The 25,654-nt window shown below is 46.1% G+C and overlaps 1 protein-coding gene across 2 annotated transcripts in view; it reads left to right on the top strand.

Annotated features, from left to right (window-relative positions):
* The window catches only part of HACD2 (3-hydroxyacyl-CoA dehydratase 2), an 84,348-nt gene that overhangs the window by 14,711 nt on the left and 43,983 nt on the right, over nt 1–25,654 (top strand). For both annotated transcript variants that reach the window (XM_084802395.1, XM_084802396.1), the window contains exon 3: nt 3,943–3,961. In XM_084802395.1, coding sequence (XP_084658521.1) covers nt 3,943–3,961 — 19 coding nt within the window. The remainder of the gene's footprint in view (nt 1–3,942; nt 3,962–25,654) is intronic.

The following is a 25,654-nucleotide window of genomic DNA, read 5'->3' as shown; positions in this document are numbered from 1 at the left end:
TATGTTCTCCCACATATCTATAATAAGCCTCCTCCACCATACCCAGGACGAGGCATGTTCCTTTTTTCCTTTTTAATTTTTCTTTTTCATTCATCTGGTGCTGAAACTCAGGACCAGTCATATCTTTTTCTTTTGTAGTGTATTATTATAAAATATTAGTTTCTTGTGTGACTCAGCTTAACCAAATAGCTAAAGTTTAGCAAAGTGAACAAAGACAAAGAAATAAAAAGGAAAATAAATGACTGGTTCTAGGGTTTAGCACCAAATGAATGGAGGGAGAGAGAGAGAGAGAGAAAGAGAGAGAGAACTAAAAAAGAAAAGGATATGACTCTGGCCCTGGGTTTTGGCACCAAATGAGTAGAAAAAATAAAAAGGAAAAGAACATGACTGGTCCTATCTTTTGGCACCAGATTGAAGAAAAAGAAAAAGAAAAAGGAAGTCAGGCCCAGTGTCATATGCCTGTAATCCCAGCACTCTGGGAGGCAGAGGCAGGTGGATCTTCATGAGTTTGGGGCCAACCTGGACTACAAAGCCAACCCGGGACAGCCAAGGCTACACAGAGAAACCCTGACTCAAAAAACAAAAGAAAGAAAGAAAGAAAGAAAGAAAGAAAAGGGAAAGCCCTCTATTAGGTTGTAGGAAAAAGCTTCTTATGTAGACATGTAGGGGACGGTAGGCAGAGGCAGGGACCTCTGGGGGAGTCCAGAGTGAACATGTCCCCGGGACATGTGAGAAGAGGGGGGGACGAGAATAGAAAGGGGAGCCAGGTGGTAGCAGCCAGGAGGCCAAAGGTACAAAGAGGGTGGGTTACCAAAACGGTTGGAATATGTATGAAAGGGCAGCCCAGCCCCTAGGCTGGAGAATTCAGGGTCAGCCAGGAAGACCCTGTAACAGGCAGGGACTGAGGGAATGCAGCGAGAACCTGGTGGCCAGGTCTGCTTTGATATGTTAAGTAGGCTCCTCAGCCATTTGTCACAGGTTTGAAACCTGACAACTATACATTTTCATATATGTGGATCACATATACTCACCCTTTGCTCTTCCCCTGCCCCACTGATGCTTTTGAGGTTAGACTGAGTTCAGCACACCCTATTTATTCCTTCCAAATTTGACACCGGTATGAGTCATTCTCCTTTCCTGAGTGAAGTAAATAAATTAAAAGGTGGAAAAAGACCAGTAAGATTCAGCAAAAACCCTGCTTGCTCATGGCTCCCAGAGAAAGGAAAGGCGCTTTACTCTGTCAGTGCCACGTGCACTCGCTGTTAAGGAAAAGGGCAGCATGAGGAAGCTGGTGCGTGTTGTCTGCAAGCTCCGTGCCTGAAAACTGCCCCATAGCTATATGTTAGCATACATGAGGTCCTTGATTGATTCCTCAGCACTGGGGGAAAGGTTACATGTTATGTGCATGAATTTTAAGCAAAATGGGATTAAAGTTGCATTTGGTGATATGTTTTCCAAAATGACTCCAGTGTTGGTAACTGTGCACAGTCAGTTATGGGCCACTGCACAGTGCAAAGGACTATAGTAGGAGTTGTCCAGCTCCCACTGTTATCCTGTCTGCAAGTTCTTGAGGCTGAACCCACAGCAACCGCATCTTATGAAGGGAGCGTACCTGACCCACACTGGCTGGCCTGCTGCTCTCCCTCCGACATGGGTTCCTGTCCACCTTAAGACTTGTTAAACTCTGGGTGCTGTGTTGTTATTTCCTTACCTTAGATTAAAAATGAAATTGGAGGGGCTGGAAAGATGGCTCAGTGGTTAAGAGCACTGGCTGCTCTTCCAGAGGACTTGGCTTCCATTCCCAGCACCCACAGGTGCCTAACAACTGGCTGTCACTACATGTCCAGGGGATCTGGGACCCTGTGTTGGCATCAGGCATGCATGTGGTGCATAGACATACTTATAGGAAAAACAGCCATACATGTTAAATAATGAAGTAATAATTTTCTGAGATGAAATTGGAAAAGTTTATTGGTGACACAAAATTTCCTCAGTTCAAATCTTTGAAATGTTTTCAAAAAAGGCATGTCTAAATAGCCGTTGTACAAGATGTCATTTGACCCTGAGGTTAAACTGTAAAACTAAAAAAGGTATAGTTTTGGTAGGTAGAAGTTGTGGCATTCAAGTCCACTGAGAAAGACCAAAGACTTAGACTCAATTCAAATTTAGATTAAATATTTTCTTACTGCTAGCAGAAGGGTGTCAGCCTTAGAGCCAAACAGCATGCCCTGGTAAAGGGAGCTAAAGGAACGTGGATATCAAAACGGACATTACAGTTATCTATGGAATCCATACCTGGGCAAGAAAATTGTTTCATTCCCCTAAGTTGTTTTCTTTCCCATTGTATAGTAAAAAAAAAAAGACCAGTTTGGCCCAGCCCTACAGCGGTAAGCCAGCTGACAAAAGCTGAAAGCAGCAACACCACCATCCTGTTCTTATCCTGTCTGCTGGCCACTGGGATCTCAGGCATTCCAGGGCAAAGGTCAGCGGCCCTTAAGGGGTGCCTGGAACAGTGCTTCTTTAGCCATCACAGGAGAATTAGGTGTAAATTATTGCATAAGAATGAGCACTCGGGCAGGTGTCACTAATTGAGATAGAGAGGCAGTAACACAGTGCCGTCAGGCTAGGGCTGGCTGTCACATGCCCACAGTGTGAAGGACTGGGCCGGGAAGAATGCATGGCGTTTGGCAGGTGGTTGGGTATGGCAGGCTCTCTGTTGTTTTTCCTGTTGGGTATGCTTATTCTAGCCCAGCAATTTCATTCTATGGATGCCAGAGCGCTGGCACCTCCTAGGAGTCGGGAACTTACTAGAGTGTTTTCACTGTCACAGTGACTAAGAACGCCACTCAGTGTGTCATAGTGTGTGAGAGGGTCCAACTCAGTGAAGGTTTGTTCTGCCCCTCCCCCCATGTCTCCCTAGGCTAGCCTTTCATACTGATACCGAAAACCTTTGAAAGACGTTAGATAAAAGGCTTAGAAGATTACTGTAGTGTTGTAAGCCGTTATGTTGCTGGCATTTTTCCTCCCAAGCTCCCAGAGTAATGACGCATGAGACCCAAAATATTGTTTACAAATAGCTAGTGTCCTTACTGCCCAGAAGAACTCTGTTCATGAACTCAGCCCTACAGGTGACGTCAACTCATCATCACCAGTGTTAAAGCATAGGGATTTAGAAGGACACAATTGACCAATTGGGATGCCATTGAGATACAATAGAAATGGCATTTTCATTCCAGGTGCCGGAAGTGAAAACAAGACTAAGCTGAGATGCATCAGCAGGAATTGGAAGCCATTTGAGGTGTAGGGGTGAGGAGAACCTAGCCCTACAGTCCGGGAGCCCAATGGCTCCAGACATAGGGAGGAAGGAAGTGGTGTGCTTTCTACTGAGGTAGCCATTTTGAGATGCTGATGTAGTGCATGGAGATGCCCAAGGTGGTTTGGAAAGTGGATCTGGAGCTGGGAGACATGTCTAGAAATTACACCAGTGAAGAACTCTACAGTAAGACTATTGGGTAAGGAAAGACATGGACTGAGAACAGAGCTTTGAAGAATAAATGTCTGCATTGAAGGGTCTGCTGGGTCAGAATAGCCAACAAAGGCACTACTGAGGCCACATGCGGGTTATGGGACACAGGAGATGCTCTGCGTTGGCTTGTGAGCTGATGGCTATAAAAGAGGCCATTGACATCTAACAAACCACTGTGTGATGATTACACACTTAGAATCTCTCGCAGAGAAACAAACAAACATGAGCAAACAAAACTAGTAACAGGTTTTCTTTTGTTAAATAGTGTGTAACAAGGTTTCAAAGAGGAATGTTTGTTTTTCAGGTTCAGGGTTGCTGGCCTCTGCTCTATTTTAACTGGAAGAGCAGTTTATATGAAATAAAGCTGTAATATTGACTCACTAATTTTCTTTTCCTTTTTTTTTCTCTCTCTATAGATTTTACATTGTGCTATAGGTAAGTAGAATGCCCCTCCCCCCCAAACCCTGCCTTCTAAATACATTGAATTGTGCCTTTTAAAGTCATAGATAGGCTTGACTTGATCCTTAAAACTCAGACCATCCAATTATTATATAAAACTTGCTCATTAAAATGGTTTTGTTTTCTGAGATAGCAATACTGTTAGATGTCACCACCACACACCATCATCTGTTGCAACTCTTTTTCTGTCAGCTTAGGAGGTGACTTCCCCACTTCAGTTCAGCAGTAATAAATAGGAACACTCTTCCATGTTGCTAAGTGTGGCTCAGGCTCTGGAGCTGTGCTGTGTTGGAGAATTTCCCCCTAATCTTACATGGATGTTCTCTGTGCATATTGTAAAGCAAAAGGTTTTACCACTTAGGTATAAGATTTCTACTAAAGCAGATAGTGTGTGTGGTTGGTTGCTTGGTTTCTTTTTGTTGGGAGAGTTATCACATTTTGCCCTGGAACTCTGAGGCATAGCTTCTATTATGGGGTAGATAGACACCTATAATTAGACAAAAGTCAATTTTGGAAAGTGGTTAGACCCTCTAAAGCAAATCCACAGTGCTCTAGGTTTGTCTGTCAAAGGGACACTATGACGATGATACTCCCTGAAACAAACCGAAAGTCTGAAAACTTGACAACTATGACTCCAGACCAGCATCACCTGGTCAGTTTAACTCACGGCCAAAGTGGACTTTTCCTATATTCAGAGCACTGGGCGTGGTCCTGGGAGTCAAAGATGAGCCATCTTACAGTTGAGAAGGCCATGCAAGGCAGCGGCTCCGCTGACTGTCCACGTGGGTCTGTGATCGCGCAGACCTTACGGTGAGGTGTCTCCACTTAGTGCACCTTTGCTGTTGCCACTTCTCCCTGGCGTCTGTGGGTGGAGTGAAGAGACCCCTGAGGGATGTACAGAAACTTCTTAATATAAGTGCCTGTTTATCTGCAGGCTCATTGCATTCATTAGAATCGCAGAGGACTTTTTGATCCCCCTAAAAGGTTTTAGAACATTGCCTTAGAAACGTTGAAAGATAAATGTGAGAGAGCCTGGGGCTATCTGTCACCATCTTCTTCCCGGCTTTCAAAGCTACTGATAATTAGCTATTGCTATTATTATTAATAATTGTTACCTATTCATAGTAAATGCGTGCCACATTTATAACCAGATCTGCTAGCTGATTTTATTTTATGTAATCTTACACACAGCTTTTTAGTAGTCTTTTATCTACAATTCCCCCTCCTTAAATGGTAACATTTTAAGCATGAAAGCTGATGGTTTGCTCAGTGGTAGAACACTTACACATGCATAAGACCCTCAGTTTAACTTTTTAGCATCACAGAAATTAATAAAAAAAAATAATTAATTTTAAGCATAAACTAGCATATTGGGAAGTACATTTGGCCAAAGAGCTCTGGACCACTTCAGGCCTTCCTCACATGGTCAAGGCATGTATGCTAGTCTCTCGCCCTTCAATTGTGTCGGTATGGCATTTTCATGCATATTTTCTAGGTATTTTCATCTTGGGAGCTGCCCTTACAGAGCTCAGGTGGCCCCCTCCTTTGATGACTTAGCTTTGAATCTGTGAGATAATATGGAAAGAATGGGGATTTGGTAGAAGACTTTGTCTTTTCCGGGCTATTATGATGCTCTTTCTCAGTGCCAAACAATGGTAGCAAATGCAGCTCCTAGTCAGCCACATGACCACCCAGGGAGACAGCCGGTACCAGCAGTGCACCGAGTTGAGATGTGAGGCAGTAGATGGCAGAAATGCACCCCAGCTAGCCACATTCCCGGTTAGGATGGGTTTAGTGGTGACATCCCCCTCATCAGTCACTATAAACCGAGTGACTTAGGAATGCTTGTTTCTTCTACTTCTAGAGGGTTGGAATTCAAAGTCAGGTACTAGCTGATTTGGGGTCTGGTGAAACCCTGTAACTCCAGCAGTGTATGCTTTCTCTTAGGATGTGACAACAGGGGCGGATAGGCTCCCTGGGCCTCTGCTATGGCTGGACTTTGGCTGGTGGGTTTTGTTTTATTTGACACCAGGCTGGCCACAAACTCCCTATGCAGCCAAAGCTGGCCTCGAACTCTTGATCCTCCTGCCTCCAAGTCCCAAGGCCTGTGATGATAGGCACGAGTGACCACACTGGAAAGGCCAGGCTTCCAGGGACACTAGTCACATTCATCAGCATCTTCATGACCTGATCACCTCCTAGAGACCCCACCATTAATCCTACTGTGTTGAGGATTATATTTCAGCATATTAAATCGGAGGTTGGGGTACAAGCATTTACACTATTCATGCTACATATTTAAGTGTGCATAGTATTGTATATACAGTATTTTCTTCTTTTTCTTCTTTTTGTTTGTTTGTTTGGGGGTCTTGGGGTTGTTGGGTTTTTGTTTTGTTTTTGCAGACAAGATTTCTCTGTGTTGTCTTGGTTGTCCAGGACTCACTTTGTACACTAGGCTGGCCTTGAACTCACAGCAGTCCAACTGTCTCTGCCTCCCTGAGTGTTGGGATTAAAGATGTGCATCATCATGCCGAGCTTGTATTGTTTTCACTGCTTTAATGTCCAAAATCACTTTGCTAAAACCATTTTAAAATCTACTCTCACACCTCTGTAAAATTTCTATCCCTGGGATGTGGTTCAGGAGAGCCATGGTGGCCAAGTCCTCCCTTCCATGACATAATGTGCCTGGAGGGACACTGGTGTCTGTGTCACTCTGCTGTTTGTTTGCACTGCTTCCCTGTCAGACTGCTCCTTGGGGGCAGATTGTGTCTAGCTCATCTGCAATTCGAAGGCCTCAAGCTCCGCAGGATGCTTGGGTGATACTTGCACAGCCCTTCTTTTTCCTCAAGGTCCTACTAGCTCTGTGCACAGTCTCCCCTGCTTCGGCTTGTTCTTTGCCATCATCTGCGTTTTTCTTCACAGTTCATAGAATGATTAGTTCTTTATCTTACAAAAAAAATGACCCCCAGCACTTGAGAGGCAGAGATGAGAGGATCTCTGTGAGTTCCTGGCCAGGGTTATATAATCAGACCCAGTTTAAAAAAGAAAAACAAAACAAAGTTAAAACTAGCCGCTGAGTCTGCGATTTCTTCCTCTTCCTGGAGACTCCCTCCCTGTCCCTTCAAGTAGATGTGCGGCAGAGTCTCTCCACTTCCTCTCTGTGGCTCATGCCATGTTGTGTGTAAGTGTGCACACATACCCTGGTGTGCATCTTGAGGTCCTAGGCTCCAGTCTGGGTCCTGGTCTACTTCCTGGCTGGAGACAGTGCCTTGTTGGCCAGTACGTGCACCAGGGTATCTGACCCTCAGGCTTCTGGGTATTCTTGTGCCTCCTCCCTGCATCTCCCCAGAGAAGAGATGAGATTCCAGACTCTCTAGTTCCCTTTGCTGCTGCTGTGAGAGAATGTGCCGACCAAAGCAACCTAAGGAGAATGGCTTATTTTGGCTCACAGTTACACAGGAATTAAGGCAGCTGGTCACATTGCGTCTAGAAGTGGGGGAAGGAGGAAGGAAAGGAAGGGGGAAAGAGATTCTCTCTCATCAATGGGTCCTGTGCTCTGCAGACTTTCTTCTGTTACTACCACCCACAGTGGCTTGGTAGGTCGTCCCCTTACAGGCACACCCAGCCGTGCCTCTCTAGGGCTTGTCAACTTGACCACACTCACCACCTGCCCTCTCCTGCATTCACCCTCTTCGTGAGCTCTTAGGATCTGAACTCCAATCATTTTTTACAATTAATTTTAAAAATATATTAGCCAGCACCTTTAATACCAGCACCCTGGAAGGAGAGGTGGGCTGATCCCTGTGAGTTCAAGACCAGCCTGGTCTACATAGAGACTCTATCTCAAAAAATTAAATTAAATTAAATTGTGTGTGTGTGTGTGTGTGTGTGTGTGTGTGTGTGTGTGTGTTCCTCTAGCTCCCTCCATGTCCCCCTTCCCTCTCAAATTCATGGCCTCTCATTCTTTAATTTATGTAAGTATATGTACACACATCTGTGAAAGTAAATATGTAACTACAGCCTGCTGAGTTTGTTTAGTGTTGCCTATATGTATATGCTTTTAGGGTGACCACTTGGGATTGGATAATCATTTAAGGGCTCATCTCTAGGGAAGACTAATTTCCCCTCTCAGCAGTTCCTAATTGCCTGCAGCTCTTCATCTGTGCATGGACCCTGAGACTTTGCCGGTCCTTGCTCAGATCCTGTTTAAACAGCCATATTGTTGAGACTCTGTCACAGTTAGAAGATGCAGTCTTGCAACAGACTGTCTGCTTCCTCTGGCTCTTATAGTTTATCTGTTCCCTTTTCCACAGTGTTCCCTGGGCCCAAATGTAACGGTTGAGTTATAGATTATCAATTGGGGCTCAGCACCCTACAGTCAGTTCCTCTCTGTTGTTTTTAACAAAATCTCAGTCGCTCAATTTTACCAATAAAGACAGATGTTGGTGGGGAGCCAGATGCTGGGGTGGAAGCCTGCTAGCTCAGAGAGGCAGAGAAAGCGCCCAGCTGACCTTCTTCCTCAGCTCACATCCCAAAAGAAGCTCTCCTTCTCCACACTGTCTCAAGAGCCCCTCCCTTCTACTCTCTGTGCATCTCTGTGTCGGGCCCCCTGACTTCCTCTTACTCGCTATATTTATTTTCTGTGTTGACTCCCTGTCAACTGGTTGCTTATTCTGCCCCTTGACCCATGGTTGACTTTATTTGATCCTTTTTACAATATTTGAACAAAAGCTCATGGATTAAAGGTGTGTGCTAGGGCTGAGCCACACCACAACTAGAAACAGGTTTTTCCAATGAACAACAGGATCTCAGGGTTCACAGTGGGATCATATATATATCCTGCAGCACTTCTCTGCCTCTTGGCGAGTCGTGGCTTTCCGCAGGGGTCTCCACCTGCTGCAGAAAGATTCTTTGATGGAGCGTGAGAGCTACACTTAGATGGCTAGTGCTTCACCCGCGAGCTGTGCTCTAGGGCGCTCTGCATTTCCTTTCTTCCATGGTGCCACTGTCTCCTTGTCCCCTAGTGTCCATGGTGCCACTGTCTCCTTGTCCCCTAGTGTCCATGGTGCCACTGTCTCCTTGTCCCCTAGTGTCCATGGTGCCACTGTCTCCTTGTCCCTTAGTGTCCATGGTGCCACTGTCTCCTTGTCCCCTAGTGTCCATGGTGCCACTGTCTCCTTGTCCCCTAGTGTCCATGGTGCCACTGTCTCCTTGTCCCTTAGTGTCCATGGTGCCACTGTCTCCTTGTCCCCTAGTGTCCATGGTGCCACTGTCTCCTTGTCCCCTAGTGTCCATGGTGCCACTGTCTCCTTGTCCCTTAGTGTCCATGGTGCCACTGTCTCCTTGTCCCTTAGTGTCCATGGTGCCACTGTCTCCTTGTCCCTTAGTGTCCATGGTGCCACTGTCTCCTTGTCCCCTAGTGTCCATGGTGCCACTGTCTCCTTGTCCCCTAGTGTCCATGGTGCCACTGTCTCCTTGTCCCTTAGTGTCCATGGTGCCACTGTCTCCTTGTCCCCTAGTGTCCATGGTGCCACTGTCTCCTTGTCCCCTAGTGTCCATGGTGCCACTGTCTCCTTGTCCCTTAGTGTCCATGGTGCCACTGTCTCCTTGTCCCTTAGTGTCCGTGGTGCCACTGTCTCCTTGTCCCTTAGTGTCCATGGTGCCACTGTCTCCTTGTCCCCTAGTGTCCATGGTGCCACTGTCTCCTTGTCCCCTAGTGTCCATGGTGTCACTGTCTCCTTGTCCCCTAGTGTCCATGGTGCCACTGTCTCCTTGTCCCCTAGTGTCCATGGTGCCACTGTCTCCTTGTCCCCTAGTGTCCATGGTGCCACTGTCTCCTTGTCCCCTAGTGTCCATGGTGCCACTGTCTCCTTGTCCCCTAGTGTCCATGGTGCCACTGTCTCCTTGTCCCCTAGTGTCCATGGTGCCACTGTCTCCTTGTCCCTTAGTGTCCATGGTGCCACTGTCTCCTTGTCCCTTAGTGTCCATGGTGCCACTGTCTCCTTGTCCCCTAGTGTCCATGGTGCCACTGTCTCCTTGTCCCTTAGTGTCCATGGTGTCACTGTCTCCTTGTCCCCTAGTGTCCATGGCACCTTCTCTTACTCTCCACTCCCAGAATGTCACTCAAGCTTATCAATTTCATACCATAAATATTTTTCAAGTTGTTTTGTTTTCTGTCCCTGTGCAAGCTTTCAGTGTGTCTCATCAGACTCACATATGGATTTTCCTGAAACTGTAGATGGACAGTGTTAATAGCATCTGCTGCCTCCATTTTGTGTGTGTGTGTGTGTGTGTGTGTGTGTGTGTGTGTGTGTGTGTTAAAAAGAGGGGGGGAAACAAAAGGCTTTGTCTTTGTAGTGGTCTAAATGAAAATGGGTCCAGACGCCCATAGAGAGTGGCACTATTAGGAGGTGTGGCCTTGTTGGAGAAACTGTGTCACTCGAGATGGGCTTGAGATTTCAGAAGCTCTAGCCAGGCCCAGTGCTGCTCCCTATTCCTGCTGTCTGGGATCCAGATGGAGAGCTCCTTCTCCAGCACATGTCTGCCTGCGTGCTGCCATGCTTCCCGCCATGACGATAATGCACTAAGCCTCTGGACTGTAAGCCAGCCCCAATTAAATGCTTTCCTTTCTAAGAGTTGCTGTGGTCATGGCATCTCTTCACAGCAGTAGAAACCCTGACTGAGACAGTCCTGTATAAAAAGGTCACATAGCCAAGTGTTGAACCCACTTTTGTGTTACTCACGTTCTCGCTTCACTCTGTCCCTGAATGTTTTAGTTTAAGGGTGGCTTTGAACATGCTGTGTCTTGCTTAAAACCGTCATGGTTTTCATTTCTTCCTTGTCTCCACCCTGACTTTCAGTCCACACTAGTGCAGCCTTGACTTCCTGCCTCTGCCTCTGTACCAGGCCTTTGCCCTCTCCTGGAATGGGCAGGGCACGTGGCCAGCTGACTGACTTGGCTCCCTTCCCTCAGCACACCCTTACTACCCTCTGATTATATGAGGCACTGTTGGTCACGTTCCTGTGCTGCATCCTGTCATTGCACCTGTCCATATAATGTATGATTTGCCACTATGTTCATGTCTTCACTGACTATTGGGAGGCCAGAAGCTATTCTGTTTATTTTGGTGTCTGTTATAGCACATAGCAGTACATAGCAGTGCATCCTCATGAACAGTCATCATGGACTTCTGAAATCCTGGTGCATTTCCAAAACATATCCCAAAATATTTTCAGTTACTTTAAAGAATTAATGATAACAATAAAAAAAATGGGCTATTTTTATCATTTACTTAAAGACAGCCTTTCATTTTTTTCACTCATAAAACTGCAGTTTATTTTTGAATAATGGTTTATTTTCTTGTCATTCTGAGGGTGTACGTCAAACACTTAATCTTTTCAAAACGTACAGCCTTAAAGTGTTTTCTTGCTTCTAAATTAATGAAAAATAAAGTCCTCAGACAGCCTGGGAGCTGCGTGGCTTCCATAAGTGATACAGATCGTATACACCTTAATTTCTGTCCCAGTAGAAGGAGCTAGCGGCCCTGCCTGAGAAGGCTGTGGAAGCCAAACAGGTCAGTACCTGAAGACGCGGAGCGCGGTGTCTGCGGCATGCTAGGGTAGGAACTGGCCAGTAATGATAACTGTTATTATTAATGAGTGTATCGCTGAGTGGTACTTGTGTTCTGAACAGTCATTAGTCAGATTTATGTAGACGTTAGGGCAGTGGCTCAGTGGATGAGAACATTTGCTGCAGAATATGAGGATCTGAGTTCAAATCCCCTGCACCCATGTAAAAAGCCAGATGTGGCTATGCATGCCTGTAACCCCAGCATTGGGAGGCAGAGACAGGCAGACCCTGGAAGCTCTGTGGCTGTCCAGACTAGCTCAAACAGCAGGCTTCAGGTTCAAGGAGGAAAAAAAAAAACCCTCATCTTAAAGAGATAAGACAAAACAATAGAGGAAGACATCTGACATCTTACCCTGGTCTCTATGTGTGAACATACCCACATGCACATACATGTGCATTCGTGTATGCACTTGCACACACACACAATCTTCATATAATTATTTTTCTTAAGTTGTAATTTGCCCTTGAGCAGTTTTGAGTCACTAAGTCTTTTTCCCCCCAGACGGGGTTTCTCTGTGTAGCCTTGGCTATCCTAAACTCACTTTGTAGACCAGGCTGGCCTTGAACTCACAGCAATCTACTTTCCTGTGCCTCCAGAGTACTGCGATCATAGGCGTGAGCCACCGTGCCAGGCTGAGTCATTTACTCTTAACCTGAGCTAGAGTTGTATCCCCACACTCTCACCCCCCGTTTTTTGGTTTTTTGGTTTTGTTTTTGTTTTTGTTTTTGTTTTTGGCAGTGTCTAGCTGTGTCACCCTGGCTGGCCTGCAAATTTCTCTGTAACCAGGCTGGCCTAAAATTCAGAGATCTGCCTGCCTCTGCCTCCTGACTGCTGAGATTAAAGGCGTGGATATACCATGGCTCCCTGGCTGGATTCCGTTTTGTCTGTGGCTATGACAGTGCACTGTGGCAAAAGTGACCTCAGAAATAGAAGCTGAGATCCAGAAGAGTGGCCGCCTCTGGGAGGGCATCTTGGTTGTCCCTCTAAGGGAGTGCCTCAGCATTTTCAGAGTGGTCTGTGTTCTTGAATTCCAGGGGCTCAGCCTTGGACCCAGGGCTCCAAGTGTCTTGTGTTACTCAGGGGTTTCCTTCCAGAAGTCGGCTTTGAGAAGCACCAAAGCCTTCCTGAGATCGATTTTCACAAGGCAGCAGAGCTGTAATTGCTTTCCTCACACGGTATGGTTTGTTTCTAAAGCAACGCTCTCTTCATGCGGCCTTCAAGAGGAGAGTGTGGAGACGTGTGCTATGGAGGGCTGCTCTTCCTGGCTGGTCTCCTCCTCACTTGGTTAAGAGGAGAAGGTTCAGCTACAGGGGTGGAGGTGAGCTCTTCAGGGTGAGACACGTGTCAGGCGTGTGGCGAACCCTCAGTATAGAATTTACACTGTCACTAGGCAATTGGGGAGTGTCTTTTAACTGGCAGATAGAGAACAGGCTGAGCCAGTCATAGTTGAGAGATCATGTGTCTAAGAGCGTGGGTTCTGTCCACAGCTAGGGCAAGGATGGTAATACAAGGTTACAGTTCTCTCTCAAACTGATGGCTCCAGTTAATAAAACTTGGGGCCTGTAGAGCTGGGCGATAGTGGTGCACACCTTTGATCCCAGCACTTGGCAGGCAGACACAGGAAGATCTCTGAGTTCGAGGCCAGCCTGGTCTACAAAGTGAGTCCAGGACAACCAGGGCTACACAGAGAAATTTTGTCTCAAGAATAAAAAAACAAAAAACAAGCAAGCAAAACCTTGGCAGCTAGGGATATGGCTTAATAGTAAAGTGTTTGACTACTGTGAATGAGGCCTGAGAGTCAGGCCCCAGGACTACCAGACTACAAAAACATTTTAAATAATTTTTACAAAATTACTGTCACGTTAATATTAGTTGATTGTGTGTGGCTCCAACTTGATTTTCTGAGGTGACAATGCCAGGAAGGAAGAAGAGCAGAGGTTGAAGGTAGGCAGGGGAGTGACCAGTTCTGCCTCTTAGGTGTTTTCTTCTCTGATGGACTGCAGCAGGCACTCCACTAGCCCCCATTGAGAGATGGAGCATTCTTCAGTCACTGGCCCTGTAGATTGTAAAGGAACCGTCTCCGTGTTTCAGCAGACAAGAACTCTGGAAAGAAATGGCTGATTCTTACCAAACTCTTGCCTGATATTTGAATGTCAGATGTGGAAGTGTGCAGAAGCCAGTTGTCGGGCGGGTCTTAGGCATCATTGCCAGCCCCAGCTCTGGTCCAGTCTTTCTTCTTCCCGCTTGCTACCCTGTAACAAGCAGTTGTCTGGGCTGGAGAGATAGCTCAGAGGCTAAAAGCCCTGCCTGGGAGGGGAAAGGAGCACTGGCTGCCCTTACAGAGGACCTGGGGTCAGTTTCCAGTCCCCAGTCCCCACATAATATCTCATAACCTGTAACTCTACTTCCAGGGGATCTGATGCCCTTTTCTGGCCTCTGCAGGCACTGACATACAAGCAGGCAAAACGCCTATGCACAAAGAGTAAAAGATTTAAAAAAAAAAAAAGCCATGAAATCATAGGAGTTGTCATATGTTCTTGCTGCCCTAGGGCCACCCGCTGCCTTGCCTCCTACCATGATAGACTATACGCACTGACCACATATGCTGAAACAATGGGCCAAACTAAAGCCTGGAGTTGCTTCTTGCTAGTTTATGTGCTCACAACAATGAGAAAAGTAGCTAATGCATACCCCTGAAATTCTGCTTTCAGCTTGTACCCAGCCATCAGGGTGTAGCTGGGCATACAAACAGAACTGCCTTCTTTGAACCCAAAGCTGCTTTATTTGGTTCTACTTAATGTGGGCGACATTTTAAAACTGAACTTTACCAAAATAGTAAAGAGGGACGAAAAGGGGAACACTTATCTAAAATGTAAACCTCTGATCACCATAGAGCAAGTCGCTGGTCCCTGGGAGCCAGCACAGCCTCACACACTTGGCTTTAAGTCCTAGTCTTAGAGGAACCCAACCTCTGTTCCAGTGCTTTCATCCTTGTAGATCTGACGAAAGACATTTCTCACTCAGACCCAGGCGCTGCTTTCTGTCTGGCGTGTCATGAGAGATGGAGTTAGGTCAGAAGAATGGCTAGAAGCCTGCTCAACAGGCTGGCTTGTGCCCTGTCCCTCAGCTTTCCAAGGCTCAGCCATGGAGAGCCATGTGGGTGGTAGGTTGCCAACGCCAGCCTTCCAGTCCTTTCTGGTTTTCCCTTTGCCTTTGACTCAAATGCAGTGATTTTCCAGCATCCGCACTGAGTAAGCTCCGTGTCAGCATCGTACTAACCAAACTGAAACCTTTGCCAGCTCCATTGCTTCCCTCAGACCACGCCGGCTTAGCCTCCTTGTTGTCATTCACTCTTTCTCTTCCTGATATATTTTCCTTCCATGCCCCACCAAAGAAAAAGAGAGAGGACATCAGAGTGTTCTGCTACTGATGCACAAGATTTCCACTCTTGCTCTCTGAATAAACTGCCTCCTCACACCTCTAATTTTGCACACATAGCTACTTTTTGCCAGCATCACCCCACACCATTACTCGCTCCCTGCTTGCCACATACTGAGATGAGAGAAAGGGGAGGGAAGTGGAGGATGCTCTTAGGCCCCCAAGGCACCTGCCTGGCACCTCACAAGCATTCAGTAGATGGCACCCAAGGTCTGTGCAAAACTGTACCTGGGTGTCTGTGTGCTCTTGCAGTTCAGAAGGAACACTATGAAAAGGAAGCCCAGAGGCTTCCTTCTGCTGCCCTTGCAGGAGAAGCCAGAGCTCAGTGATTGGAAACATCTTTAAAATTGTTTAAGACATTGTCCTCATAAATTATTAGCTCTTAGCTGGGTGTGGTGGTGCATGCCTGTAATCCCAACACTAGGGAGGCAGAGGCAGGCAGATCGCTGACTTCAAGGCCAACTGGTCTACAAAGGACAGCCAAAGCTACACAGAGAAGCCCTGTCTCGAAAAAACAAAACAAAACAAAACAGCCAGGCGTGGTGGCGCACACCTTTAATCCCAGCACTCGGGAGGCAGAGGCAGGTGGATCGCTGTAAGTTCGAGGCCAGCCTGGTCTACGAAAGTGAGTCCAGGACAGCCTAGGATACATAGAGAAACCCTGTCTCAAAAAAAACAAAAACAAAAACAAAAACAAAACAACAAAATCTGTTAGTTCTTTCTAGTCTACAAGAAGCCTTGTGGGTAAACTTTTTAAGTGTTTCTGGGTGCCTGAGTAACAAGCCAGGCATCTACTGGACTGGGCTGAGTTCTCACATCTAAGAAACTAGGATGTTGATACTTTACTATCAGGTTTTCTGAATTCTGTGAAACTTAAGATGCCGAATCCTAAATGAGGCTAGTGATCTGAGCAGCGATGTAAATAGAGGAATGCCACGTGTTTCAGCATGCCCCTGTGAGTGTGCGGGGCCTCATTTCAAGCATGGTGAGTTGCTACCATTTTTGGCCCATTTTAAAAGTCATTTCAAAAATAAGCACATTTTTCTTTTTCTATTTTTCCCCTGTGTGCATGTGGCTAGTCTCAACTATCAACTTGAGGTGGTCTGGGGTCACCGGGGAGGTGGGCACCTGGGCATGCTTATAGGGCATGAGCTTCTCTGCAGTTCACTGAAGTAGGTACACTGTGGGTTGTACCATCCCCCGGCTGGCTGGGATCCTGGAGTGTATAAAGGAAAGTGGGCTGTGTGCAGAATTCATTGGTTTCTTCACCTTAACTTCAGACATAGTGTATGTAACCAGTTGCTCCCTTTTCCTTACCTTCCCCATTCTGATGGGCTGAACCTTGAACTGAAACAAACTCAACCTTTCCTTACGTTGCCTTTGTTAGTATTTTGTAACAGCAGAAAAACAACTAAGACTGTGTGCGTGCAAGCATGGGCAGGTGCACACACGTGCATATGGAGGCCGGAGGTTGGCATCGGGCACTTTAGGGTCTCTCACTGAGTCTGGAGCTCACCGACTCAGCCAGACTGGCTGTCTAACAAGCCTCAGGGATCTGCCTATTTTCCTCTACCTCAGCACTGAGATTTTAGGCATCCCTCACCAACCCAGCCTTAATGTGGGTGCTGGGGACCTAGTTCCCGTTCTTGTGCCTGCCTGCATGACAAGCACCATGGACTGATGCAGTTCTCCACATCGTCACTAGATGGCATCCTCGTATTAATAAGACGATGCCTCTTGCTGGTCTTCAGGGGGTCTTTTCTTATCAAAATGCATAGTATGAACTACTAGCCAAAGCTGGGATGTGAACAGGGTAACCAGAGAAAGGGAGCATGGATGGATGCTTTTCTGTTGCTGCCTCCTGAGTCAGTCATTAATGATGGGCATAACAAAAAAGCAAAACTGTGTGCATTGTCTGAGAAGTCTATACCAAGCTGAGCACGGAAAGCAAATGTTCTACTTCAGAAATTCCCCCAGGAGATCGTTTGTGGCAGTCTGAAGTCAGGAAAACATTCCATTTATATTAGCTTCAAATGCCAGATCTAGGCAGCAAAAGTGGAAACCCTGTCACCCTGTCTAGTGACCGGAATGAGACAGGTGACAGGTGTTGAGCCTGTGAATCGTCTTTCAGAAACAGTTATCTGGGGTCAGCAAGGCGGTTTGTTGAGTAAAGGCACTTGCCACCAAGCCTGGCCTGTGTCCAGTTCCTGGGACTCTCAGACTGCCACAAGGTATCCCCTGACTTTCCACTAGTGTGCTCTGGTATGCACCCCTCCCCAATCGTCCCAAAAGAAATTGTGTTATTTACGCTTTTAAAATTATTTGTTGTGTGATTCCGTGGCAGTTGACTAGCTAAATCATGAAATAAAGGGTGCACACACTTTTCATGTATGAGCAACCTCTGCGCCTTTCTTTTTGTTAACAAAGATAGTCTGCTGTATTGCTGCGTTGACCCGCCCTGACCTGAGGTGTGATGTTTAGCTTTGATGCTTTGGCCGTGAGCCTCACCTTTAGCCCCTGAGTCTTCGCTACTCGGTGATGAATCTTCTTCCAACTCAGTTTTTACTGACCAAATATTTTTGAAGGAATACATACTTCTTCTTTACTGCTATCTAGATATAAATTCAGTATATATTCTCTTTTTAAAAGCTATTCTGTATCACTGCTCACATTCTTTGTCCATTTGGCCTGCTAAAGGGTCCTAACATTATCAGCGTGACATCATTTCCTTGGGATCTTCTGTGGCTTTTGTTTTAGAAAAAAAAAATGTTTGCTGTTGGCCACGTAGGGTTGCTCTTGCTTGTAGTCTTAGCACTCAGGTGGCCAAGGCAGGAAGATCACCATCAGCTTTTGAGAAAAGGTTTCAGTGTGTGGCCCTGGCTGTCCTGGGACTCATTCTGTATTCCAGGCTGGCCTCAAACTCAGCTCCTCCTGCCTGTGCCTCCTGAGGGCTGGGGTTAAGGGCGTGCTCTGCCATCACACCTCACACACACCCCACCCCAGAAATCACCATGAGTTTGAGGCCAACCAGGACTACATGTCTCAAACACAAAACAAAAAAAAGCTTCTGTAATAGTTGATGTGTAGGTATTTCTAGCTGTGTTCTCCCTCTTGTTCTGCTTTGTCTGATACTAGGATCATGACCTGTACTTTATTTTGTTTCCATTTGCCCAATATTCTATGTTGTTTTATTTGTGCCCCTTTGAGTCGCTTTTATATTGATAAAGGGTTGAGTCTTCTTTTCTAAGTCTTGATAAATAAGTTGAGCCCATTTATAGTTGCTGATATGATAAATACCGGTTTGGTTTTCTAGCTTTTTTTGTTTTTTGTTTTGTTTTACTTTTTGTTTTTTTGAGGCAGTATTCTTGCTCTGTTTGTTTTTGTTTTTGTTTTCAATATCCTGTATTTATTCTTTGGCAATTTCAAACATATATCATGTACTTTGGTCATATCTACTCCCAGCTCTACCAGGGTACCCCCTTATGTATCTCCCTCCTACTTCACGTCATTTCCTGTTGTTTGTTTTGTTTGTTACCCAGTTAGTTGTGTGCTGGAATGTTTATTGATCTTGTCGGCTTGATCTCACTCAGGTCTTGAACAGGAAATAATAGTGCAGTGGGTTTATGAGTGCAACAGCTGTGCCATGTCCAGAGATGGCATTTCACAGCACTGCTTCCCAGCTCCAGCTCTTTTGTTTGTTTGCTTTTTGTTCTTCTGATACAGGGTTTCTCTGCGTAACAAACTCATGGCTGTCCTGCACTCTGTAGACCAAGCTGGCCTCAAACTCATGGGAGATCCCCCTGCCTCTGCCTCCCGAGTGCTGGGATTCCAGGTGTGTGCCACCTTCCCCATCTTCTAGCCCTTACATTCTTTACATCCCTTCTTCCTTGGCATTCCTGAACTTTGTCAGAGGTTGATGATGATGGTTTTCTCAGCACTTGGACCAATGATGCATTAGTCCACTGCTGCCCCCTGCAGAAGCAGCTTCTCTGACTAAAGCTGAGGGCAGCACTAGTCTGTGGGTGTAAACAGAAGTACTTAGAGGCAGTCTGACAGCGTGAGAGGCAGAGCAACAGTAGCAGGTTCCTTCCTAGAGTCTATGATGTTTCCAGCTGTAAGTAAGCTTTTCACCACGTTTACACTAGGCAGGCCTCAAACTCAGAAAGTGCCTGGTTACTCTGATGACCATAATAAACCTTCATGCCCTATTGCACCAGTGGACACTTCATGCCTGGCACATTGATATTGTAGCACTCAGGTTTAACTGCTGGGTGATATCATTGGTCACTTTCTCCCCCCAGCCACCTGCACAGCTCCTTTCTACATCTGGAAAGCTAGCCAGCAGTGGGCAAGTTTTCAGGCCAGTTCCAGTTTGGCTTCTCTTACGTCCTGCAGCCCACGAGTGTTGTGTCTTTAGCAAAATTGTCTTACCAAATTGTGCTGAGCAACTAAGAGCACTAGCCATAGACTCTGTTCTTTTGAGGGAGGGGTGAGTCCATCTATTTATGTTATAATTTTTGCATCTATTCTGTTATATTTCTGTTTACTGACCTGATGTGTTTTCTTACTCATTTAGGAATTTAGATTTTTTTTTCTTTTGCTTGAGTTTCCTAGTAATGATCTTTGAATTTGTGCCTCTTTCAATATCCCTAGTCCTCAGTTTTCTTTGTTTATCTTACACTGCCCAGCTTGTCGGCTTTCAAAGCTGTGTCCTGAGCCCACCTGTTGCTTACACAGCAGGCATTCTGCATCCCTCTTTCCATTCCTTCTCACATTTTCAGAATTTGCATGATTTTACTTTCTCAGAACACACACACACACACACACACACACACACACACACATTTATATGTTCTTCTGCCTGGTGTGTTAGTCTTCAGTCTACACCACACTAAATGCTCACACTTGGTCCTTTGTCTTACCCATCAGCTTCTGCGTGTTTGCAGTGTCTTGGTACTGTGTCAGAAGTTTGCAAGGACCGGGGCTTTTCTCCTACTTCCCAGCTGATGAAGTTGCTTGTTACTCTTTTCTGGGTGCTGGCAGAAGACAAGGTTCTTGGGTCAGAGGCAAAGAACTCTATTCTTATGACAAAAGCAGCAGCAGAAGCTCCATGCGCGCTTGCAGTGGCTCTGTACATAAGTCTGTGTGAGTTGTCTGCACATGGCAAAGATATGGAAGAATGGGGCCCCTGGGAGATGTGCTGCTGTCGGTGGGTGGAAGCCCTTTAGGGGAGTGCTCCCTCACCTCCCAGGGCTGCTTCCTGAAAAGAACCCCTACAACATCACCAGGGTGAGAGTGAAACTGTCTTAAATAAATAAAACAGTGAGTATGGCTGTTAGCTAAGACTGTTAGGACTCGGCAAGTGTAAAGATACTCTGATTGTTTTTGCCCATTTTTATCTCAGCTTTTGAAATTCTGTTTTAATAGCTTTTAGGTCCCACATGTTTATTTAAGAGTACGTGATTCTGCTGGGAATACTGTAAATCTCCTTTGTGGTTGTTTCAGGGTCATTTTTTATGGGTTTGTGAATGGGGCTGGAGGTGTGGGCAGTTGGCAGTCCTGATTAGCTCTCCTGCACAGGCTCCAGCACCTTCTGCCTTCACCGGCCACTAGAGGGCACCTCTTGCTTCCTTTTGCCCACCGCTTCTCAGCAGTGCGGTCCTTTTCAGATTTCAGATTGCGCTCATGCAGGCTGAAACTGTCCTTGTGCCTGGTTCTGCAGTTAAGAGATGTTTTCTACAAAGGACATATTGTCTCTTTCTGAGGTGATTTACACCTGATTCTGGCCTCTCTACTGTTCTCCCCTCCTTCGGGCCATTCTTCCAAATGTTCTCGCTACAGAGATTTGCAGTAGGAGCTTGAGGTAGTTGTGCTAGAATTGAAGTCTTTTGTTTTTCATCTTAAGAATGACTGGAGCTGCAGCCAGGCGTGGTGGCGCAGGCCTTTAATCCCAGCACTCGGGAGGCAGAGGCAGGCAGATCGTGTGAGTTCAAGGCCAGCCTGGTCTACAAATCCAGGACAGTCAAAGCTACATAGAGAAACCATGTCTGAAAAAACAAAACAAAAGAATGATTGAAGCCAGCCACGCAAGATGGCGCACACCTTTAATCCCAACACTCAGGAGGCAGAGGCAAGTGGTTATCTGTGAGTTCAAGGCCAGCCTGGTCTACAAAGTGAGTTTCAGAGAAATACTGTCTCTCAAAAGACCAAAAACAACAGCAAAGAGAATGATACTAACAGATGAAAACAGTTACTAACCCATAACTGTTAGTTATGCTAAGGATGGGAGGTTTGTATGGTTTTGTCTTTATTTGTTATTGTTAATCTTTGTGTATTTAGAATATTTATGGTATTAGTTGCATAGATGAGTTGTGGTTTGGATTGGTTGATTTTTTTTAGCCAATGCTGTATTTGTTGAATATGTAGGTGGGTTTTCTTGGCCTTTTGTTTTTGTTTTGTGGTACTGGGGATGAGATCCAGAGTTTTGTACATTGTGTATTATAACTATACCTGTAGTTGTAACTTTGTACAGCTGTCACCGGTCTCTGTTGATAATTCCTAGACCCAGGTTAAAAGTAATGCCATTTTGAGGCCTTTACTAGTTCACATTTTCCACTTGTTCTCCAGCAAACCCATAAGTATCTAGAGTTTTGCTGGTGATGGGAGCTATGGTAACAGTCAATTGAAGGTACTGTCGTTCCTAAGTTCAGGAGACGGATGGGGAACAGAATGTGGCAGACCTTTGGCTCAAAGAAATGCGGTGGGAACAGAAAGTGGCCATAGAGCAACAGAAAGTGGCCATGGAGCAAGTGTCCTCTTCCACGATGCTCCTTGCAAGCCTCAATGGGTACCGGACCCTCCCACAAGCAGCACTGTGGACTCACCTGCGGTGTGGCCATTCGCTCTGGTAACCCCTCCAGTCTCTCTCCCAGCTCTCACCACGTAGCACCAGCCACCTGCTCCCATGCTGAGACCTTTCTCCCTGGGTTCTCAAATGTCGGCGCTCCTCTTACGCAGGCTCCCAGGATGACCTCACCGTTCCTTCTCTGTGCATCAGTGGTTCCCATTTCATCACTTCTGGGTCGCACTCTGGTTCTGCCCTTGCTCATTCTGTAGACACCAGATTCAACTAGCACGGAGCCTTCCTCCTCATTGTACGCTGACCTGTTCCTTCTCCTCTCTCCTGTGGCCTACCCATTTCTACCTAGTCCCCAGTCAGAAAGCTTAGGTCAGCCTTTGCCTTTTCCACCATCTGCCCCCTGCTTTTCTCCCTGCCTCTTTCCTCCATGGATCTTTGGTTTTTGTTCTGTTCATATATTTATCCTTTTAAAAAAAATCCTTCTTGAGAATTGGTGAGATCTCAGGCTCAACAAATAAAAGCTCTTGGGACACAAGTCTGATGAGCTGCGCTCGGTGTCAGAGCCGCATACAAGGAGCAGGGAAGATCCAGCTCCACAGAGTCAACCTCTTGGTAAATCACGGTGTGTGCAAGAATACACACATGAGAATGCCCACTTGCACGCGTGCGCGTGTGTGCACACGCATGCAGTAATACAACTTTGAAGAATCCTGTTTGATCTCATGTCTGCTTTTTAAAAATATCTTTACATTCTAACTTTCTAGCCTTTTTCTTTCCCAGTCTATTTTCTTCGATTGTCTTGCTCGTTCTCTTCTGTTTCTTTTTTTCTGCTCTCTTCCTCGTGTGTTTGGTCCATATTCCCCACCCTCAGACTTTTTCCAATTTTACTTCCCAGGTACCAGTTTGATCACGACCTGTTCTTTAGAGGGCCTGATGTTCTTCAGATGGGCAGGCAAACTCAAAAGCCTGGCTCAGGGAGGATGAGAACGTCAAGTACGGGATGCTTTGGTTTAGAAACTACACACTATCCCTTCTTCCTTCTGAACCCGAGAGATAGGCCAGCCTGTCTATGGAGTTCCCAGGTGACAGCTCTGAGACACTTTGAAGAAAGACCACAGTTGTGACTTTGAGACAGAGGACACCCCCCCCTGCCCCCCAGGAGGCCTAAAAGTTGAAAGACTCGTGAGTGGTTAGGAATGGGGTTTGAACGGCATGTCCGTCAGTGAGTGTTTCCTGGCAGCTCTTCACAGCCTCTTGGAGACGTGGTTTGTCTTAGCTCTTACACAGTTGTAGGCTTGAGAAACATGACTAATATTCCAGGAGGCAGTTGAGTTGAATAATGTGTTTTGAATTCCTAAGTTGTTCTGTTAATGACAGCTGCTCAGAAAGGAGCCAAGGTTCTATAAATAATGGCAGATTAGCACCTTGAATAGACTGCCGGGAATCAAGTAGACAGCTTTATTCTTATAGAGCTTTGGAGGTAGACTACATTGCTTCTTTATTGACTTAAATGAAAAGAAAAAGGGTATGTGAAATTTTAGGGCAAAAATAATCATTCATTTTTTATATACATCCCTGATGTTTTGTTTTGCTCTGTTTTGTTTTGTTTTCTGCTACACATTGACTCCAGGGCCTCATGCATGCTGACTACATGATCTACCATGAGCTCTACCCTGCCTGCAGCCCTTAGTTAATTTTTGATAGCAGAATTTCAAGAAAGAATTAGTTCCGTTCATTATGCTTTTGGAGGGTCATGAGGGATTTGTTCTTCCTTCCAAACTGATCAAAATGGTTATCACTTCCAGAGCACGAGCAGATGCTGAGGTCGTTAGTTACACAGTTGACAACTTGTCTAACTGCCCTGAGATTACAATAGGGTTCTGATGGAAGTGCCTGTAGCTCTCCTTTATTTATCATGGTTTTCTATTGAGGTGTTAAAAGTTATTCCACCCACCCATCCAACCACCGCTTAAAACGGTGCTCACGGTGTTGGGGCTCAGGACTTCAGAAGCAGCTTGGCTGGGCAGCTCTAGCTCAGTGTCCTGTCATCTCAGACGGTGTTTCGGGTCCTGGACTGGGGCAGAAGGGTGGCCAATAGCAAGAGGTCTTTCATCTACCGCATGGCCTCTCCAGACAGGACTCCTGGAATCTCTTTCAAGACATGATAGCTGGCCTCCTCCAGAGTGGGGGAGCCACCGTGGCCTCTGATGCAGGCTATAAAATCACATACTGTTGTCTCTGCCTTGTTCTCTGATAAAAGTGTGTTCCTAAGTGCACAGCATAATCAAGAGGAGAATTAAGTTGTACATCTGAAGGAGAGGAGTATCAAAGCCTTTGTGGGCACATTTTAATATCACTTTAGCCTTGTTTTGACCTGTGCATTTTGTTTTGTTTTTTGCCTTTTGCTGGAGTCCGGCTTGAGGCCTCGAGTGCTTTGATAAGTGATGGCTTCTGGTGGTGCTAATGTGAACCATGGTATGGCCAAGTTAGCGTTTCTGTCTCTCTGTATGCTCTCAAGTCATGCTGGGCTGCGCTTCTCACAGAGGCTTTCTGGGTTTTGTCTCAAAAGGTCTTTTAGGAGTCCGTGGTAGAAGCTAAGTGAAGTGATAACCTGCCACAGGGTCCACCAGGAACTGCAGTGCGTGAGAGCTTCTGGGTGTGTGGGGGGCATGTGCCGAACGGTGCTCATGGACGAGTGCTCTGCGCTCACTGCTCTTAAGATTCAGTCCCATGCTCAGGACGTTCATGTTTATTGCACTCCTTTTGAACTCAAAGCATACTTTTAGCTCGGCTTATTTCCTTTCCTCTTAGATTTTGTTGTTGTTAGATTTGTGTTTGATTTGCTTAGGTAGTAAAGTTTAGTGCTTATGGGTAGAAGGTTTTTCCTTAATCTGTCTATAAGGAAGGAACACCTACCACTAACAAAGGAAAAAGAAAGATATTAAAGGGCAGCCACCTTCCTGTGGCTTGGCTTTTTCACTCTGCCTCGTATCTGTCTTCCGGGCCTTGGCCTGGCATTGGGTTGCCTCAGTCTTGGCTCCAGAAAGATGTTTTTAAGTGCTAGTCATGGATACCACATGTCAGGTTTGTAAGAGGAAGTGGGTTCAGAGTTTTGGGGGTATAAAACTTTTAAAGATGTGAACTCTTTTATAGATGGTTCTGAAAATTGTCTGGGGAAAAAAAAATCCAACCGCTCTCAACCCTGTTCTCTCCTGGTGGTGCTGTTGGTTTGTGTGCAGAGAGCACAGCTGAGCAGCCTCTGGTGCGAAGTCCCAGTGACTCTGCTACTTTGACCCTTTGAATCCCTCAATTCCCTTCAGCCCCGGAGCTCATTTCCCAGCTGTACAAGGGCAGGGGGTTGCAGTTAGCAATGTGAGCCAGGAATCTAACCGCCAGGATTTGAACCAAATAGGGATGTGTTTGTCCTGGGTGGCAAGTCTGTCTTCTATTCGGCCGTCCTCTGTGTGGCTCTGTTTTCGTGCTGTGGCCCAGTAGTTACAACAGTGGCAGTTTCTGTGTTGTATTCATATCACAGCCATAAAGTGGCTGCACAAGCAAGGCTTTACACAGCTTCCTCGAGCTACAAGGGATTCCAAGGAAGCTAGTATGTCAGCAGTGCCCACACCAGTGTTCTGTTGGGGGAAGGGAGGCACAAAGGGTTAGCTGTCAGACGTGTCTTCCAGAAAGGGCTGGGCTAATTACTTGAGTTAGGAGCTCACAGCAATGTTGCATCCACTTGGT

Source organism: Acomys minous (assembly GCF_964271855.1).
Source record: "Acomys minous genome assembly, chromosome: 11".
Taxonomy (NCBI): domain Eukaryota; kingdom Metazoa; phylum Chordata; class Mammalia; order Rodentia; family Muridae; genus Acomys; species Acomys minous.
Note: the sequence above shows the minus strand (reverse complement) of the source record. Positions and strands in the feature narration are given on the sequence as shown.